This window comes from Stegodyphus dumicola, chromosome 3 (genome assembly GCF_044657685.1).
Source record: "Stegodyphus dumicola isolate Sdum_Otavi_A_Nest chromosome 3, ASM4465768v1".
Lineage (NCBI taxonomy): Eukaryota > Metazoa > Arthropoda > Arachnida > Araneae > Eresidae > Stegodyphus > Stegodyphus dumicola.
Window position 1 is genome coordinate 9,891,154 of NC_140770.1, and position 20,600 is coordinate 9,911,753.

At 30.5% G+C, this 20,600-nt stretch overlaps 1 protein-coding gene across 3 annotated transcripts in view; it reads right to left on the reverse strand.

Moving 5' to 3' along the window:
- SpdS (Spermidine Synthase) overlaps positions 1-18,481 on the reverse strand; it is a 38,185-nt gene extending 19,704 nt beyond the window's left edge. The window contains exons 1-4 of one of the 3 annotated variants that reach the window (XM_035357423.2): positions 18,362-18,449; positions 17,261-17,291; positions 15,978-16,007; positions 3,657-3,789 (exon numbers count right to left, since the gene is read on the reverse strand). In XM_035357423.2, the coding sequence (XP_035213314.1) occupies positions 3,657-3,787 (131 nt within the window). In that variant the 5' untranslated portion in view covers positions 3,788-3,789; positions 15,978-16,007; positions 17,261-17,291; positions 18,362-18,449. Of the gene's footprint in view, positions 1-3,656; positions 3,790-15,977; positions 16,008-17,260; positions 17,292-18,119; positions 18,144-18,361 lie in introns of those variants that run through there. The other 2 variants (XM_035357421.2, XM_035357420.2) reach the window with 2 other exon arrangements.
- Between the last annotated feature and the right edge of the window lie 2,119 nt (positions 18,482-20,600).

A 20,600-nucleotide genomic window follows, 5' to 3' on the forward strand; every position in this document is an offset into this window, starting at 1 on the left:
ATTTGTAGACGATTCAAAGTGAAACCTGGAATTCAGGTGGTTGCCCTTTTACCACCTGATAGAATTCAAGAGCATCCACCATTTCATATATGCAGTCTGGATTTTGCCCGACCATTTTTTGTTCTGAATTTAATTCAAAGTGTTATTTACTTATATTCAGCTGTGCAGTGACAAGAAATACTTAGAAGTAGTTCTTAATATAAGTGCTGATTCTTTTTTGTTAGGATTCCAATGATTTATTTCTTATCGAGGATTATGTTCCATTATATATTCTGATAACGCCAAAGCTTTTAAAATGGCAAATTGTGAAAAATGGTGGAATCAGATAGATAATGATCAAGTTAAAAATTTGTTTGCTTCTAAAGGTATAATTTGGAATTTTATAGTTGAAAAAAGTCCATGATGGGGAGGTTTCTGGGAAAGACTGATACAAATGGTTAAAACTTGCTTAAAGAAAATTGTTTGACAATCCTCTCTTTCTTTGAAAGACTTGGAAACTGTTTTTTCAGAAATTGAAGCCATGGTTAATTCCAGGCCTATCATGTATTTATACAACCAACCCTCAGAACCCTCTCCACTCACCCCATCTCATTTTCTCATTGGTCAAAGATTAGTGTCTTTACCTGTAATTAAACATAAAAATGAAGATTTAAATGTTAATAGAAGTTCTTTGGTAAAGAAATATAAATATCAACAAACACTTTTAAATCATTTTTGGAACAGGTGAAGAAAGGAGTATTTACTTAATCTGAGATCAGCTTATATTTCTCCACAATCAGGTAAAATAAATTCATTTAAAGTGAATGATATTGTTTTGATTACTGATATGTGTTATCCCAGAAATGTGTGGATGATGGGGAAAATTCTAGAGCTATATCCAGGAAAAGACGGAAAAATTCATGCTCTTCTTATTCAAACTCTTACAGGAAAAATAAAACGTACAACTTGTGTATAATTTGGAAATTAATCCTTAATTGTGTTAGTTTGAGTTGCAACCTGTTAATGTTCAATCTGTGTATTAATGATAGTTTAATTGTACTTGTATGTAAACTGGATATTTGAATAAGTTTATTCAGAAGTTAAACATATAATTTGTTTTGTATATCAAGTTATTGTGAACAGTTTTGATGCTTTGTAAATGATGTAATATTCTATTTGTGGGTTTTTTTAAATATATAATATCAAATGGTTCTTGAATGTAAATTTTGTTACAAATCAACGGTAAGTGAACTCAAACGAGTTAAGGTGGAGAGTGTTGCATATTTCCCACGCCATTCAGCTAGAAGGCGCTGGGACGTTCCAATAGCCAGTGGCAGGAAGATATGTGTATGTTCCAATAGTTAGTGGCAGGCTGGATTCTAAGGGTGTAGTACGTGGAAGGCAGAGATGCCTAATAGTGTATCTGCATCTTCAATTATTTCAATTTCTTACATATTCTTGTAAATACATTTTATTAGTATTTTTGAAAACCTCTTTGGTGCACCTTTAGAACACAGAACCATTAGATGCAAAAGATACATTGGACAGCAGAATTTTGAGGTGGCAAATATTTTAGAATTTAGGGAGGTACTGGTGAGCAGAATTTATTACCTGCAGCAATTGCATAGAGTGTGCCAAAAGTGCAATTGCGAAATTGTGATCCAGCCAACATCACTACAATGTCAACCAATACATCATGGCAAGTAACATATACAGTCAAAAGTCATTAATCCGGACTCGTCGGGACTTCGGCGATTCCGGATTATCGATCATCAGTTTAAATCTCTTAAGATGGCATGCAGAAATTCTAAAATTAAAAATATGAAACCGTAATTTATGAAATAAAGAACAATTATGATCTAAAGGGTATCAAAATTTTCAAAAAGAAAAAGCTTAATATTTATTTGTTTACTTTATTAAACATTTCTTTCAATGTAAGTTGTTTAAGTTTTGCTTCGTTTCATGTGATAATACTTTCTCTTTAATTCTATTAAACAGACATAATTTCTTGTTCAGTTACAAAGTTCCGCTGTTCAAGTCCTATAATTGCTGTGTCGAGAACACAGACTAATTTGTCAATCGAAATTTTTTCGTTTTCAATAACCTCTGTCACTTTCTTCGCTATCGGAAGCGAATTATAATGACGAGGAACTTGTTTTAAATCATATCAAAGACGGAGCATATCGAGATGAAATACTACATTTGGTAAGGAATTATAAGCCAAATAAAATAAAAACATCTGCACTGAAGATAAGGATAGTGCTGACAAATCAACTTCCAATTCATTACGCGCCGAGCAGCGTGAAATTGATAAACAGATTTTGGATTTCAAAACATACTTTCGCTTTAGATCCTTTACATATTAACAAATATATATCGGAAATTCTATTTGATATAATCGAAAGTTTAAGCTTACTTTTATAAAACTGCTCTTACAGTCTGCAAAAAATAATAAGCCGGATCCAATTCGAAAATTAAGGAACAACGCAATCATCAACATTAACTGAAATAGATAATTAGATAATTTTAGCTTATACGTCCATTATACATAAAACACGCACGTGAAAACGTATTCTGCACTTGCGCACACTCATATGCGCAGTCGTAAAAGGTCTTACGCGCACGCGTAAACGCCTATGCGCATGTGTCAACGCGACGCATGCGCAGAAAGTTTTTAGTTTTGATAATTATGGGTGTCCGAATTAACGACTTTTGACTGTACATCAATACATCAACCAATAACCAATACATCAATGGCAAGTAACATATAGGAATCACAATCAGAAGGTTAATTGCATATATGACATAGCTTCTCCTTTTTATTAAGCATTATATTCTCTATTCTTAGATTTTATATCAAAGGCAAATTTTTCACTGTTTTATTTATAAATTTTTTGGCTTGCTGTCTGGAGGTCTGGATACTGGACGTTCAGATTTCGAATTTCACCAAATAACAGATATTCATCAGAACCTTCCAGTAAAATGAGTCATTATATGTTAATACTAAGAATAGATTTTTTTTTTTTTTTTTTTTTTTTTTTTGTTTGTTTGTTTTCTCATGGCATTTTCTCAATTTTTAGCTTTTAATCTTGTCATAATCTTTGAAGTATAAAGCATGACACAAAAATTATCTCAACCTTCGACGTAAAACGCATGACACAAAAATAGTCTCAACATCCACCCTTACACTTATTAACATCATAAGATTAAAAATTGGAAGATTTTTTAAAAGAATTTAGAAAAAAGTGAATTTAACGCATATCTAAATATTTTTAAATAATCCAAGTGCAGAAAAATTTATAAAAAGTAGATAAATGAATTTAATTTTAAAATAATTACTTTTTTTTCCTTTTGCAAGCATTAGATTAATTTTAAATAAGGCATTAAATTAAAAAAATCTTAAACATTTTATAAATTCAAAATAATATTCTTCAGTGATAGAAAAACATTGTAATTTTTTTTACCAGTTAAAAATTTTGAGAGCAAGTCTAGCGATATGATATTTGAAACAAAAAGTTCCAGCTGCTAAAATATGTATTTCAGTGAAAATGTTTCTACATGATATATATGACAAATTTACACAACATTTACAAATGATATTAACAGCATTTAAAAAATTCCTTTTCATTAAAATAGAGGAAAATTAAACACGATTTGATATAAAAGTAAAATTTCACCTGTCAAATACTAAAATATCTTGATATTTTGACTTCTTCTGATATAAGACATTTTCAACTTCCACTGACAGTGCTTGATCTTCATTTAAAGTTCCTGTTTCTGTGAACCAACCTTTCTTAAAAGCATCCATACCTGAGAGAGAAAATATACAATAAATACAAAAATTACTTAAAAATTACTCGTGCATTTTCTATTAATTCAAACATACATTGCTTTGAAATATGTAAGTTGGTTATACCAAATTGAAATTTTTGTTTGGTATATGTGCACTGCGCAAAAAAAGGACAATTCTATATCTGCCGTTCTACTTGGCTGATTGATGAAATTCAACTTGTGTTTTTCATGCTTCAAAAGCGGGACTTAGGATATATAGCATTAATTTAACATAGGTGTTTTTACACCAAATTGGACTTTTTCTGAAATAACATGCCAATTTTTTTCTATATTTCGATTCTACGACTGAAATTATCGCAAACTGCCAAAGTTTGTAAAAAAAATCGCACGAGTAATATTTTAAAAATTAGCTCTTCAAATTTTAGCTCCTCAATGTTAATTGAATTTGATATATATTATTAATATCTCTTTCTATTAAACTTACTTGATTCCTTCTTCCAGAATTCAAAATTTAGGTTTACTCCAAATATAATTTCCACATTTTTATGACTTATTTTTTAAATTTGTATTTTTAAATATTTTTTATAAATTTTTCAAAAACATTTTTGTATAATAACCTATAAAGTACCTCTTAAAGTACATGTATTTCTAGGCACTCCTGCAAAAAATTAGTCTTTTATTCAAAATTTTCTAAGATATACATGAAATTGCATATTGGTGCATTTTGAAATTGAGCATCTTTTTTAAGCGATATTAACATCAAATGTGGTTAACATACTTTCTTAAAATTATGTTAAAGTATGAATGATTACATTTTCCCCCACTTGTCTGCAATGCAAGAAAAGAAAAAATTAGATAGCTATACATTAAGAAGTTTGCCAAGTAAATTATTCTTGGCACAAGCTGAAAAAAATACAGCAAGATAAATTTTTTTAAATTTCTCTGTAAATGACGCACCAAATTTTACAAAGTTTAATATTTAGGCACAATTTGAGTGTTAGACTCAAAATATGGAAAACAATTGGCACGTCATTTCAGAAAAAGTCCAATTTTGTAGCAAAATACCTAGGTTAGAATAATGCTATACATAAATCTAATATATATCAAAAATCCTGCTTTCAAGACATGAAAAACACAATTTGAATTTCATCAATTGGTCCAGTACAACGGAAGATATAGAACTTTTTTTTCCCCTGCACTGTGCATTTGTCTGAAATACACCGAGTCAACTCCAAATTTAACTCTTTCAAAACAGTGCTATAACTGCCCACAAGCATCAGTATACTTTTAGTAAGTAACCTGCACTATAACTAATTTTTCAAGTAATTTCGTGTTTTTTCCATGTAATTATTATTATTATTTAGAAACCCCTTCACAATGATTGTACAAAAGTTCACGAGAAGAGTTGAGCAATAAAGAAAATAGTTAGGATCACTATAAAAGTTAAAAAAGACTAATGAAAAATTTGCAGATGGCATGTGTATCCAGGGTGTGGCTATTGCATACCACATGCCGAATCCAAAATAAAGACACTATTTAACCCCTTAACTGCCGCGGGCGTATATATACGCCTTGCTCAGCCGATGCGTTAACTGCCCCAGGCGTATGTATACGTCCTTCCAAACTGCTATTATTTGCTTTGCGCTGCTACACCTAAAATTATTCGCAAAGTTAACGCATCGGCTGCGCATCTGGGGCAGTTAACGCATCGGCTGAGCAAGGCGTATATATACGCCCGCGGCAGTTAAGGGGTTAACTGGCTAATGTTAAAAAAAAGGGAGTAAAGCCAAATTACCAAACAAAGATCAGAGCATGTTGAAAAATTGCTTTTGATCTGGATAGCAGGGGGAAAAAAAAAAACAATTATGTGCAGTGCTTCACTTATAAACAATGTCTTTCATCCACTGCATTTGTAATTTAGTATTAAACATCATCACAATAACAGAATTTTTTAATAAAAACAGATTAATTATTTAGCCTTTATTTCTTATTAGAAAAATTTGATATATGTCCAGACTTATTAGATTGTAGATGCACATTTTACTAAAGAGACAACCAAAACAGCTAAGTGTACAGATCTTACAATAGTCTCTTTGCTGTATAGTTCTGTAAACTCTTAAGATCTGCTTTAATAGTTACTGGTAAGAATAAAGTTTGAAGGTAAAAAATATTATAATAATAAGAAACCGATACATATCTTATTAGTTAAAATGGATAAGGGAAAATAAAGAGAGCCTTTTAAAAAAAAAAAAGTAATGGCAAGCATTTGTCTATTCAGCAGTGGCCACTATTAAGGCCAGAAGTGGTGGCCATTTTATTGTGGAGGCATCTAATAGATGGTCACCATTGCCTCCTATGAAGGGATTGACAGTTACAACCATGTCTTCTCCGGGATTTGAACCTCAGCCTTTCGGTGCTGTAGTAGGCTTCCCTAACCACTATACCATCCGAGCAGCAAACCAGCTGCAGGCATCCAAGCAGCAGGCAGCAAAACCACAAAAAAGAAAAGCTTCCAAAATTAGACAACTTTGTTTTAAAACATTATAGCCAGAAAAAGATTCTTTAATGATATTATCTCTCCTAGTAAGGTTGAATAGCCTAAACAGAAAAACTCATATTATCCGACACCTCTTCTAGTAAGGCTGGCAAACATACAGAAGAAATAGATGCATGGCCCATCAGGAGATATAGGTAATTACGTAGGTAAAAGTATTACTCATAATATGAGAGTATTTCTAATGAATTGTGATGAAAATGAAGGAAAATCTACAGGCTTTTTTCCAAAAGATACTAAAAAAGGAAATATGCATTTTAGTGCAGCATATGAGCATCATGAGGAAGTGTGGCCAAACTTATTGGTTGTTTTCACTCATTAGTGTTCACATATTACAGACAAGAAAATTTAATGGAATAAAAAATCCACAATTCTTCCAAATTGCATACAGAAGGAAGCACTACATATGACACTTGAGGAGAGGAGGACTGACTATTGCTATAAACCTCGAAAATAAATTCAATAAGAGGCAATGTTTTGGAAAATGGTTTTAGAACAGTAATTTAACAGTACATGTATACTATGAAAAAATGAGTTAGCTTTTTGTTCCCATAGTGAAGATGTAAATACTAGTTGCATTGGTAAGTTTTTATTGCAGGTTAAATAACATGAAAATGTTATGACAAGTTTTTGTAATACCAGTGTTAAAATATTAGAGTCCTACAATACAAAATGAAATAATTCAATGAACCGGAATACATGCATCTCCCTTTTATTCTTTATTATTAGAATATTGTTAGAATTATTATAGATATATCGAAGACTGATCAAATGAGTGCCCTTTTAAGACATGCTCATGCTGTAAGAGATAATTCAAAGCCACAGATTTTATAACAAACAAACATTTCTCGGATTTTGTTTTATAAAAAATCATCCTTCTTCAAGGACTGAAGACATTCTCAATTTTTTGAATAAAAAAGAAATTTAAATTTAAAAGTGCTATAAACAAGAATATGGCACTTGCATTTCGATTGGAGTTTATAATGGCCTCCAGCAAAAGATTAAAAAAATTCACCCAAATGCAAAATACATATATTATTAGACTTGCAACTTAAACCACCTCATTAATGAGGTTGCAAATGCTTGTAAAGAAATTTTCATCATTTTTTGTCATATTACAAAAATATATTTTGTCGGAAAAATATAAAATAGCGAGATTTGTTACAACTGAATCAGAAATATCTTTAAAAAACTGAACCCAACTTGTTGGTCAAACTACCGTGTTAAATGGAGTAAAATTACATTATGGTGATATTCTAAAAGTTTTGACTGAAATTCACTGTAAAAGTAATAAAAGAGTAATGGGAAGAAGTACTGCTGATAAAAAATAAAACAGCAAATTTTGAATTTATTTGAATATTTATGGACAAAGTATTAAATAAAATAAATTATGTTTAAACAATGTTTTACAATGCTACACAATGTTTAAATAACAGCTGGATAAATAAAAGAAACTACATAACAAATTCAAACTTATTTCAGAAGAGCTGAAACAAATGGTCAAAAAATGGGATGTTACTTCAGAATTTCTAACAAAGATATAAAATGCGATAAAATGTCATTTTGACACATCAATTTCAATCCTACAAAGAATATTCTTAAAGTGAATATTTTACTGCATTTCAAGACAGTTTAGCACAAATTAACGACATTTCAGCAGACAAATGCAAGAGATCAATTTGGTTTTTAGAACCTCCTTGCAAAAAATATGACTATTTAGTCTATAATTATTCTGAAATATTATCACAAGAATTTCCAATTTATAAACACACCGCAGTGGTGGAAAGAAAAGGTTGATGAAAGCACGTCCATTCACGAATTTGGAAACTTAATGTTTAAAACTATTATTCACTGGAAAGTGACTTCGAAATGCAGCTAGTTTTCTTACTTTCACAATTCCTGTAACTTACTACAGTAAAAATATCATTTTCAAAGCTAAATATAATTAAGATTAAAGAAGAAATATGACAGGACAAACATGATTAAACTATCTTTCACTCATGTATTTTTGTAAAATTTAACACTGGAGTTAAGCTAATGATCTTTAACATAATCACAATGGTTGCTGATCTACATTAAATACACAAGATCTGATACAAAAAATTTGTATTTTTCAGCTCAGCTTTTGGTGTTCTTGAACATTTCTACGATTCGCAAAAACTATTTTTACCTGATGGTTTTTTAGACTTTCCAGAACTAATATTTATACCTTTTCCTTTTATTTCTTCATCAGAACACCATTAAAAATGGTAGAGATTTTAGAAGTAAGAAACTAAATTAGTTAACACATTGGTTGCCATGAGGGTTACTGACGAGAGACATCTGTTTATTACAGTATTGTTGTGGTGTTCACCGGTGACTAACAACCGGTTATTTCAGTAATGCCGTAGGGGGTGGAAGGACATGGGTGACTGGCAAAGTAGACTGACCTTTGAGTTACTGTTCAGAGCTGCTGATCATACTCTTTGCATATTTCACTATATAAAATGATCAATGTAGTCCTTCTGCATATTGCTGTAATTTGGCCCAAGAATATTATTTGAAAGAAACATAATACAGAAGAATCTGCATAAAATAAATTGTGAATAACTGTAAACAATAAAAGGAATTGCCAATAACCTTTTTGGTAATGGTATGTGGAAGACTAAAAAAACAAAGAATAAACCTCAAAACCAATAATCATTTTTCAACTGATTTATATAAAATTCTATAGCAATCAATGTGTTAATTACAAAAATCAATGCTAATAGAATCATTTCATTAAATGTGATTATCGTCAATCTTGTCTACTTACAGCTTCTTTAACACTTTGATGATATGATGCAGGAATTAGAAAAATAATCTATATGCAGATAACATATAATTAACATATAGATAACTATTTATCTTAATGGAAATAAGCGAAAGTAATTTTTATTAATTCAATTACAAGTTTTATACTATAAGCATAAAACGTAAAAATATATTCTACCATGACCAGGATTTGAATCTAGATTATTGCAGCCACAACATAATATAATAACCATTGTACCTGCAATCTTCTTTCAGAAGAGAAAAATCAACATCAGCTAATATAATAAGATTTCTTTCTTTTGTATCCTAACTGTTAGAAAACTATGTTCTTAATGAGATAAAGCCATTAACTAATCCTAAATGATTTGGGATTACCTGTATTATTTTTTTAATGAAATCTCCATTTCAATTATTCAATGGTTATACATTTTTGTTTATTATAAATTGCAGTAAAAACCCGACTATCTGACATTCAACCAACCGGAATATTTTGGAAAAACAATCTCCCCCAAAATTAAGTTAATGATATTTATAAGACCATTAAAGAATATACATGACCATTATAGAATATACTTGACATTATACATGACATCGCAACCCAATCATAAGAATTTCGCCTCTGTTTCATGTAGATCTAATCAATTCTCGATATTTTTTATTTAGTTTAATTTTTGCAAAGAAGGATATAATTCTTAATTTTTCATGGCATTAAAAAATTATCAATATATGGGGTGTCCTTTCATGGGACGGTACGTGTCCCATGTGTATGGGAAATGTGTTGCCACAACACAAAATAAAATACTTAGATCTTCCACGAGGAAGTGCATTGTTGTTCGGAAAAGTTTTAGATAATAATTCATTTTTCTTTCAAATTTATATCTTTATTAACAAACTAAGTATTTCAAAACCAATACATATAGATTAATTTTAATTATTAATTACTAGCTGGATCCATAGAATTAAATCAGCTGAATTCATTAAAATTTTATATATTTCCTTTTCTATAAGGACCATTTTAGGTAGCTAATTAAAATCTCAGATATTTAAAAGAAACATGTCACTGACCGAAATAAAATATTTTTATCTTTCATGCGCAAGTGTGTTGCAGCTCAGGCAAGCATAATATATTTAATTTTTCTTTAATTCAATCTCTCCATTATCAATTAAAAAATTAAGTGATCTAAACCCAATGAAAGAAGTTCTTTATCTCTGTTATTAATTACTAGGTACAGAAGTAGATGAAGCAAAAATTTCACCATTGGTCATACACTCAGTTTTAGAAAAGATGAACTGTATTAGAAATAAATTACATACAATGAAATTGCTGATAATAATTAGTCAAAGACAATCCCCTCTAAAAGTGACTAGTGTTTCTTAGAAACAAACATCAATACTCAGTATCACCTCTTTAAGGTGAATACCTTCATGGAAGATAAACATTATCTTATAAGACTTGTTAGATCTTATTATTTAAAAATACTAATAACTACTGAAGCTTTCTAAAAGAAACAAAATGAAAACTGAAACAATCTTGTGAGCGACTGTTAACAAATTCTTTACCATGTATTATTGAAACAATTTCTGTCTCCAAATCATAAATGCTAGGTTTGTTATACGATTAACCTTAGAAACAAAAAAAAAAACTTCAGTTTTCAAAAGCCCAGTTATCTTTTACTGTTTCGTAAAGAATATATAAAAGTAGCATTTATAAAAACATGAATAATTACTTAGAATGTAATGTATTACTTAGAATGTACTAAGCTTCTCATTATTATAAGCATTTATTTTAGATATTTATATTTTCTCAGTCATCTGCTATAAATAGATGTGTTAGACATAAATTACAAAATGAAAATACATAAAATATATTAATATGTAACAGTAACATTATCAAAACTTTTTCAAAATACAAAATATCAAAACTTACAAGACAGAAAATAGTAAAAAAGCAGTTACAAAAATATAACTGAAAATGTGCAGTTTAACAATTTTGCATTCAGAACTGTCTTTACTTTGAGATGCTATTCTTTAGGAAAAATTGTTCTATATGAAAAATTCAAATTTTGAAACTGAGCAAAAGGTATGTATTAATCCTCCCACCGGGACTGTCCTAGTTTGAAGGCAGTATTCCTGTATCCCAGCCAGTTTGTCATTTTGGCAAGATTATTTCATAAAATTTTAAATGTACCAAATATACAAGAAGTAAAAATAGTGCAACCTCGGGTAAAACAGCAATTTGGCTATCAAAATACCCTATTACATTCACTGCTGCCAGTCTAAATAATTGATATTCAGATAAAAGTACTTTTACGCTGAGTAGAAGTTTTCTCCCAAAATGACAGTAGGTATCTTTCTTACATTGAGCTGTGGGAAAATAGCTTTGATGTAGCAGAATCGTATTTGAATAAAAAGCAAATTAACATGGTCCGAAATAGAAGCTTCAGATGAAAAAAAATTAATGAAAATATCACAGTTACATTAAACATGGATCAAATTTTTGATGAAATAAGTAACTAATTATAAAATTTGGAAAAATAAAAGTTGTAAAGGAAAATGAATGCTTTTAAAAGAAAAATTGATCACCCAATCTCGTTCAAATAATACGAGTAAAATACATTTTCAGCATGCCAAGAACATCAACACCAGTCGAGAAGGTATTCTTAATAATAATTATATTAAGTCTAAAGAAAGAACAGCTAAATCAACTGTAAAAGCTCTACAATGCTGTAAACTAAATTACAATAATTTTTTCAATGCAATTAAAAATAACGAAGAGTTTTTAATGAAAATTCATACTAATGATAAATGCTAATAACTTCTTCATAAGGAGTTATTAAAAATTTCTTTTAGCTTGCTGCTGTTTTATGTTAACTTCTTTAGATTTTTTCAATCAATAGGTATTTATCCTAATAGGTTGGTTGCACTCTCTATTCCGAGTACTTTTTTTAAATTGTCCTCGTCTGAATAAAAGAAAATGGTATGCTTGAATGTCCCACGATACAAGTTTTTCAGCTTCATTCTAATTTCAAAGAACAATTTACATTCTAAAGAAGATTCCTAATTCTCGTATCTCTTCTTCCTAATCATAAAAAACAAATTCCAAAAGTATGGTAAACTAGGTGTCGCCCAATTCTACAAAGACACACATTTACACAAATCAGTAAAGTTGAGGCTCAACCCTTCACTGATATTTTTAAACTATCTTCTACATGCTAATTAAAATAAATAAATAAATAACCCTTGTTTTAAATGACATTTCTTTCAGTTAACTTAGATATTTCTCTATTAACAATTTCAACAAATAAAAACTGTGTCTAAACAGTGAAGAAAAGCACAGATTTTGAATAAGTGTGACACTGCAACACACTTTTAATGCCTTTGCTTTCGTTTTATGCAACAAATAGATTTTGAATAAGCCAAAATTGAAAGTATTTGATCTGCTTTGCTACAGTTGCTTTGAATTGTAGAAAGGCATAAAATAATGATGAATTAAGAATTGTAATATTTGAACATTTTAAAGTCAATTGTAGATATAATTTTGAAATTCCCGACACAGGCACACATACCAAAAGCAACCCTTACGCAATGAGTGCCACAGTCACTAAACCAGGTTTTCGGGATGGTGCATAAAGCAGGATGGACAATTTGTGCTCTAAGAACTTCGGAAAAATTCATATAAATTAAATTTGTTCTCCAATTATTCCAATAATTCCAAACATTAATTTAGAAGTCAAACAACAAAAATCAGCGTTATGTTCACAAATTTTCAAATGCCTAGTTTTGATGGTTTTACCAAACCATCATCCTCAGCTGCCAAAGCACAAATGAACGAGATAAAATATTGTGATTAGATTAGCTAAGAATGGTTGAACAGGACTTAAGCTACTGGTGCCATCTATTGAAGATGGCACCAGTAGCTTAACTCTTACTCTAAGGTTGTCTACAATTTCACTTTGTGATTTTCTAATTCTGATTAATCCAGTTGAATCTTCCTAACACTTAATAAACGGGCTGCCCACATGGTAGTCTTAAATAAAAACCAATTTTTGGTGACTATATCTCTGCCATTTGGCAATTTTGCTTCAGTTCAAATAATTCATTCTGCGGCATTTTGATAACATTAACCAAATTGTTGATTACAACAAATTACGAGTTCTTCATATTTCCATATACAAACAGGTTGGACTTTGACAATTCGATTACAGTATCAGAATGATAACATTAAGCCACACCTACAGTATATTATATCCACAATTTATACCTGTTGATCATGTAATTAAATAAACATTTCAGAATATTTTAAGTAAATAAAAAGCTGTCTGTTCTTATATATTTCTGACAAGTTTGGTAGTATCTCTGCCAACTTTCAGAATTAACCAGAGTCCACTTTCATGGCCAAAGAGAAAATATATAAATACCTATCTGTCTATAAACACTTATGCAATAACACTGACAAATAACAAAAATATTATGTAAACATCTATAGTTAAATAACAGAAACAAGAGACCAGAAGAACACTAACTAGTTACAACAGAATCCTGCAAATTCAATGTAATGTGAACCAAATGAATGATTAATTACCGAAGATGTCAAAATTTATGGAACAGAGCAGTTACTCAGAACGACCTGAAAGTTTAGCTTACAGTACTGTCACGGCCACTGCCAGAGCATGTACTATCGATGCACCTGCACTAGGTGACATAATTTTCAGAATTTAGTACAGAAGTGAGAGGCAGAATTCACAACAGGCAGTAAGAAGTCTAGCCCCGAACAGCATACCCTATAAACATCGAGGCAAGTCTGCTAGTAACTGAAATGCGAGTGATAATCGACTGCTGCTGCCTTACTTTTTTTGGCCATTTAGTCACAGAGAGAAGAAATGGGATAGACTGGGAATTCCACAAAAAGAACAAAACTCATGACAAATTTGTTATACCTATATTCCAAGAAACAGTGCCACAAAGAGAAAAAGACAACTTTTAAATTAGAATACTATAATAAATTTTTGAACAAACAAGGAAATATGTAAACATTTATATGTATAAATATATATTGTAACTACAATATCAAAGTAGTAAAAAATTTTTTATACAGTTTACACCACAGATCTTAAGAATCACTAAGTCTAGCTATTAATAAACCACAACATTATTTCAGATGTAATCTTCCGATTGACCAACAAAAATCAATTCTTCAAAAATTAATCATCAAATTACACAGGATGTTGAGTAATCAGGATTCCACAGCACAAACAGCCAGTTACTATACGTCACAACTAAATGCCATACTTTTATAACTTCATTATGTGAGAAATTAGAGGTATTTTTGTTAAAATTTCATTGCAATATCTTCATCAGTGTTAAAATTAGCAAACAGTAAGTCTGATGACAAGTGGGCATGAATTATGCGCATTATGAATTATGCACATTATTAGCATGAATTATGCAGAAATTATAACAGTAGTGAATAAATCTAAATGATATATTTCAATACACCAGAAAATACATAAAAATCTATAACCTTTTACTAACTAGCTGAGAGACTATTAAATATGTTACTGCTTTTGAATCTATAAGAAAGCATTAATTATTGAAGAATTATTGATATAAAATATTCAACTATCAATCTTGATCAGTTTTCATTAAAAAGTATACCGAAAGAATATTTTATGTTGATATTTATTTACTGGCAATATGAAGAATTTTTACTTCATACTATATTTTGTTTATCTAATACAATAAATTAATCAGAAACCGAATCATTTCCCAAAATCGGGGATCTCTAAACTTTTTTTTATTACATATCCCCAAAATAAAAATCAATATAAAGCTGTACCTCATGTAATATAGTATTTATCTGCATTATATTTGCGTGTACTGTAAAAAACAAATTTGTTATTTGTTTATTTTTAAAAACGCACATAAATTTAATTTAAATTACAATTTTATGTTTTGAATTATAATTTAATAACAGCAAAACAATTGTATTTGCTTAGTGATATTGGGAAAATCTAATGCCCTCTGTTAATGTAGCTCGAAGATCTCTAATCAATTTTTATATTTAGTTTTAATTGTCATTGCAGAAAATGCTACTTCATATGGATCTGTAGAACCAAATAGCAAGATTACATTCTTTGTTGTGCTTACTAAATTTGGATATTCAGTTGTCAATCACATCCACTAATTATAAAGAGAGTTTTCTTTAAATATGAACTGTAATGTTCTTAAGTTTCACAAAGAATATTTGTTTAGCTAATTTTAAGTACTTCAAGCAAAAGAATGGGCCAATGGATGGATTTTGTTACTTCCACCTTCTCTTGTAAAAATATACAAAAGTTTCATTTAGAAAGTCTTCAATTATAGACAACAACAACAACAACAACAACAACAACAACAACAACAACAAAAAAAAAAAAAAAAAAAAAAAAAAAAAAAGGAAGGTTGCTAAAAAACACTTTACCCATCCCTAAAAGTGGCAATTTATACACATTTTAAAACACTCAAATCAGCTTTCCTAATTATTATAAATTCAATTTTATGGCTGAAAAATGAATAATTTTAAAATGTATTTTTATGCAATAAAGTTATTTTTTAAAAATGTAAAACAATAAAAAATAGAATCTATTAAAATTCTGAAAAAGACAGTCCTGATTGCCTAATCAGAATATTTCAAGTAAAAAAAAGAATAGCTTTTTAGAATAAGCAAGAAAAAGGAAAACCCTCAATATAAATATTTCAAATATTTTTTTGAAATGCAAATATACATGCCAGTAACAGCTACAAAGCATAACATACATGCCAGTTACATGCAAAGACTAGCGAAGTTAATAGCATGCTGAGGCTGACTACATAAACTCACCTACTACATATTACTGACTTGGCTTGCAATCTGAAATAAACCCACAACTTTATTTACAGAAAATTAATAACTGCATCTCTCAATATATTTCAAGATGGTGGTCTCAAACTCAAATTGCATGCGGGTCAAACGCATAACCTAAACACAGCTAATGGGCCAGCTTTTTTTTTTTTTTTTTCAAAATTCATTAAAAATTTTTAACTGAATATTAAATTTCATTTATTATTTATTTATTAAAACATACATAAACAGTAATAATAATGCAAAAGATTCAAATTCATATTTATTTTCAATATAATGTCTAAAGTCTGATAGCTCGACATATTTCTCAGTTACAACTTTTTAAGTCTAGCATATTGACAGCTAAACAATAATATTTCAGTGACATTTATTTCAAACAATTCTAGCACATTTAACTAATCATTAAATAGCTTACTTTAAATTAAAAATAAACAAGTTAAACTATCCAAATAGGACAAAACTTGAGAATAAATAATGACAGCTCTTTTTCTTTGACACATGCAGGAAAAAATACATGTGTTTGTACGTAAGCCTTGGAGAAAAATTACTAGAAATTATCTTAATCACAGATTATAGATCTTTATTGGTTAATAGAGTTCTTTTCATGCTAATTCTCGACCAAAAACACAGCTATTCACATATAAATTCTCCTGAATAAAGGAATTATCCTCAGAGCAAAAATTCATACCTGAGCATGCTTAATTTTTGACAACTACAAATAAAAGCTATTCAAATTTGAATATGATTTATATCAGATTGTAAATTAATTTGCTCATTTTTAACGATAATGACAAGAACATAAAGTAGGACTTCAAAGAATTAAAATACTGAAATCTTTACAACATGGTATTTGCAACAAATGCATAACTGAAATGTATCTGCATAAAATCATTCAGGGGCTGCATATGGGCCACTAGTTTGAAACCACCATTTTAAGGTATTAATATTTTATTATGTATGCTATGAAAGATAATAGTTACATAACATTAATAAACAAATAATTAAAAATTCAGTTCAAAAATCTAGGCTACTAAGCTACACTTAATAAGATTTACTTCTATTACAAATCAACAAAAAATGTATATAAATGAATCTCGGGGCAAGGAAAACATACATTAATCTTCCCCTTTTTTTATTATTATTATTGTAAACTTCTTTACTTAAATTCCTTCAAAAAGTAATAAGCAGAGATAACGTATCATAAGCAGAGATAATATGCACTTTTAAATTTGAAAACAAATGCTTAGTTTAAATGCACTCACCAAACTTTTCAATGGTATCCTCCTGCACGAGCTGAAATAAGAAAAATAGTCAATGCTAAAATAAAAAGCTACAGTTTCTTCTCCAGTCTTAGGAATATAAAGAAAAATCCAAAGATAAAATATAAACTTGCATGGATTAATAAGAAGTTACTTAAAATACCATCTTAAATCATCATAACACATTACAGTGAAAGTTATATGCAACAAAAAAATTAAATACACTTAAATAAAAGAATACTAAAAGTTAATTATGCCATTCTGAAAATAAAGAATCTAACTTAATCAGTTAAAAAAAAAAAGGCTGCTTTTCGCCACTTAGAAAAGTTTAAATTGCCACACATTTCTAGCATCTACTTATTACAAAAAAATTAGATGGTATTCAATCCAAATAATTTTAAATTCGGTCATGAGTTGTAAAAAATACAAATTTCTGACACAACTATAAATTAAATAAAGATATATTTAAAAAACAAAGGCTAATAATTAATATGCTGGAAGTAAGTGATTTGCAGCATATAAAGCTGAAGATATGGCTAAAGGTTATCCTTATTTAAACAGTTTTTTTATTTATTTCCCTTACATGATCTGTAAAATGTTAAATGTCACAAAACTAAACGTTCAGAACATTTTTAGTAATTTCCTCAATAAGATATGCAAACTCAATTGTTTTTTACTATGTTCCTTTAACTGACAAATATGTTAATTATGTGAAATAAATAATTAAAAAAATTATATGATAGAAATCGAAATTTATGGCAAAACGATGGCAAAAAAGAGAAAAGAAAAAGATTAATCTCCAAATACCAATGAATTATCACATATGGAAACTTACAAAAAAAAAAAAAAAATGTGACTATACCGCTTGCCAGCAAGACTGAAAAGGCATATTTTCAAATTCTTATCACATAGGAACGAAGAACAAAGTTCGTTCCGTTGATCAGAACTAGCGGCATGTTTAAACAGGACCACAAATAAAGTGATAAGAAAATTAAGATTGAATCGACTCTGATGTACAAAGGCTGAAGTGTTTACACTTAAATTGCGCGAACACAATAAATTTCATGCCGCGTTTCTTTCCTAAACTGAAAAACAGAAACTTACCGAACCCATTATCACCACTGTTTACGTTCTCAAACTCACATGATGCATTCAATTTCTTCGAATTTACCTTAAATTAAACCGGTAAAAATTTGCATAATCTAGTCTCCTATCAGATAGAGGGCTCTGGGTACTCAGGTACTTTAACTAAGTTGAAAAACTTGAATCATACAAAGGCTATAAATTCACATGTTACACGAATTTCACATTTCACTTTAAATGTGAAGATTAATTTATTATCATATTTACTTTCCGAAGAGATAAGGAATGAAACTAGAGACAGCGATTAACATCATTATGAGCTCGTGCTACCCAATGCAACCAATGCAAATAAAAAAAGCAAGCAATGTTTATTCCCTACATGTAAGGCTTAATATTAACGATATCATTAACCCAACAGATCATCTTCCATTAAATTATCTTGTACTATTACATTATTTGCACTACTTATGTTTGATTATGAAATATATTAATTTTCCTATGTTGTATCAGAACAAGAACAATTTATATCTGAATTACGGATAACTTTATCAGAACTTGTAGACTGTATTATTAATATGTTATTTCATAAGTACAAATAACATATGAATAATGATATCGTCTGCTCATATCATCTACTAATATCGTCTCCTCATATGATCTCCTCATGAGGTATGCTCATATCGTCTGCTCACATCGAAGACTGATATCGTCTGCTCATATCGTCTGTTCGCATTATCTGCACTTATCGTCTGCCATAATGCCTGCCGATATCGTCTAATCATATCTTCTCCTGATATCGTCTAATCATATCTTCTCCTGATATCGTCTGCTCATATTGTCTGCTCATAATATCGTCTGCACGTACTTTCGGGAGATATCGTCCGCTGATATCCTTTCCTCACATCGTTTGCTGATATCGTCTGCTCATATCACCTGCTCATATGGTCTGCTGATATCGGCCACTCATAACGTCTGCTCAAATTGTTTGCTCATATACTCAGCTGCAGAGTCGTAGCTAGGGTTTTCAGCGCCCAGGGACAACTGAAGATTTCGCGCCCCCAACTGCTTGCCAAGGATGGAAAACATTTAATTCTAAAATGTCGTAACATCAGTTTGGCGCCCCTTGGATTCTGCGCCCGGGGACAGATGCCGCCCTTTCCCCCCTCTAGCTACGCCCCTGCTCAGCTGATATTGTCTGCAGGTACCGTCCGCTGATAACGTCTGCTCATATCGTCTATTGATATCGTCTGCTCATATCATCCTCGGTATCATCTGACCAAATTGTCTGCTGATATCGTCTGCACATATCGTCTGCTCATATCTTCTCCTCATATCATCTACTGATATCGTCTGCTGATATGGTATGCCCATATCGCCTCCGCCTATTGCCTCCTGGTATCGCCTGCTCATATCGTCTACGGATATTGTTTGCTGATATCCTCTGCTGATATAGTCTTTTGATAACGTCTGCACATACGTTTGCTCGCATTGTCTGCTGAAATCGCCTGCACATACCGTCTGCTCAAATTGTCTGTACATCGTCTGCTCATATCATCTGCTGATATCGTCTGCTGAAATCGTCTCCGCATATTGTCTGCTGATATCCTCCGAACATATCAACTGGTCATATCGTCTGCTCATATCAGATGCTCATATCGTTTGCTCGTATCGTCTACGAATATCCTCTGCTCATATCACGTGTTTATATCGTCTGTTGACATCGTCTGCTCGTATTGTTTACTCATATCGTCTCAATACATCGGTTGCTCATATCGTCTGCTAATATTGTTTGTTGGTATTGTCTGCTCAAATCAGGAAAACATACAGATAAACTGGGGTAAATGTAATCGAGGCATATCTGTACCGAGGTAACATATAGCCCAGTTTATCTGTTCTCCCATGTAAATAACTTGTTACTTTAATGAAATTTATTTTGTCAACAGTGTAATGTATTGACTTGATATGTAATCTTTTGTCTTTATACTCAATAAATACCAGGAAAGATTAGTGCAGTGGGGCAATACCACTTTTGTCTATGAAGATATTGTGGTGCCCCCGCACTTTTTCCTGCCCTGTCTGTTCATATCGTCTGCTGATATCCTCTGCTCATATCGTTTGCTGATATCGTCTTTTGATATCGCTTTTCACATCGTTTGCTCGTGTCGTCTGCTCGTATAGACTGTTCATATCGTATGCTGATATCGTCTGCTGATATGGCGTGCTGATATCGCTTGCTCATATGGTCTGGCCATATCGCCTG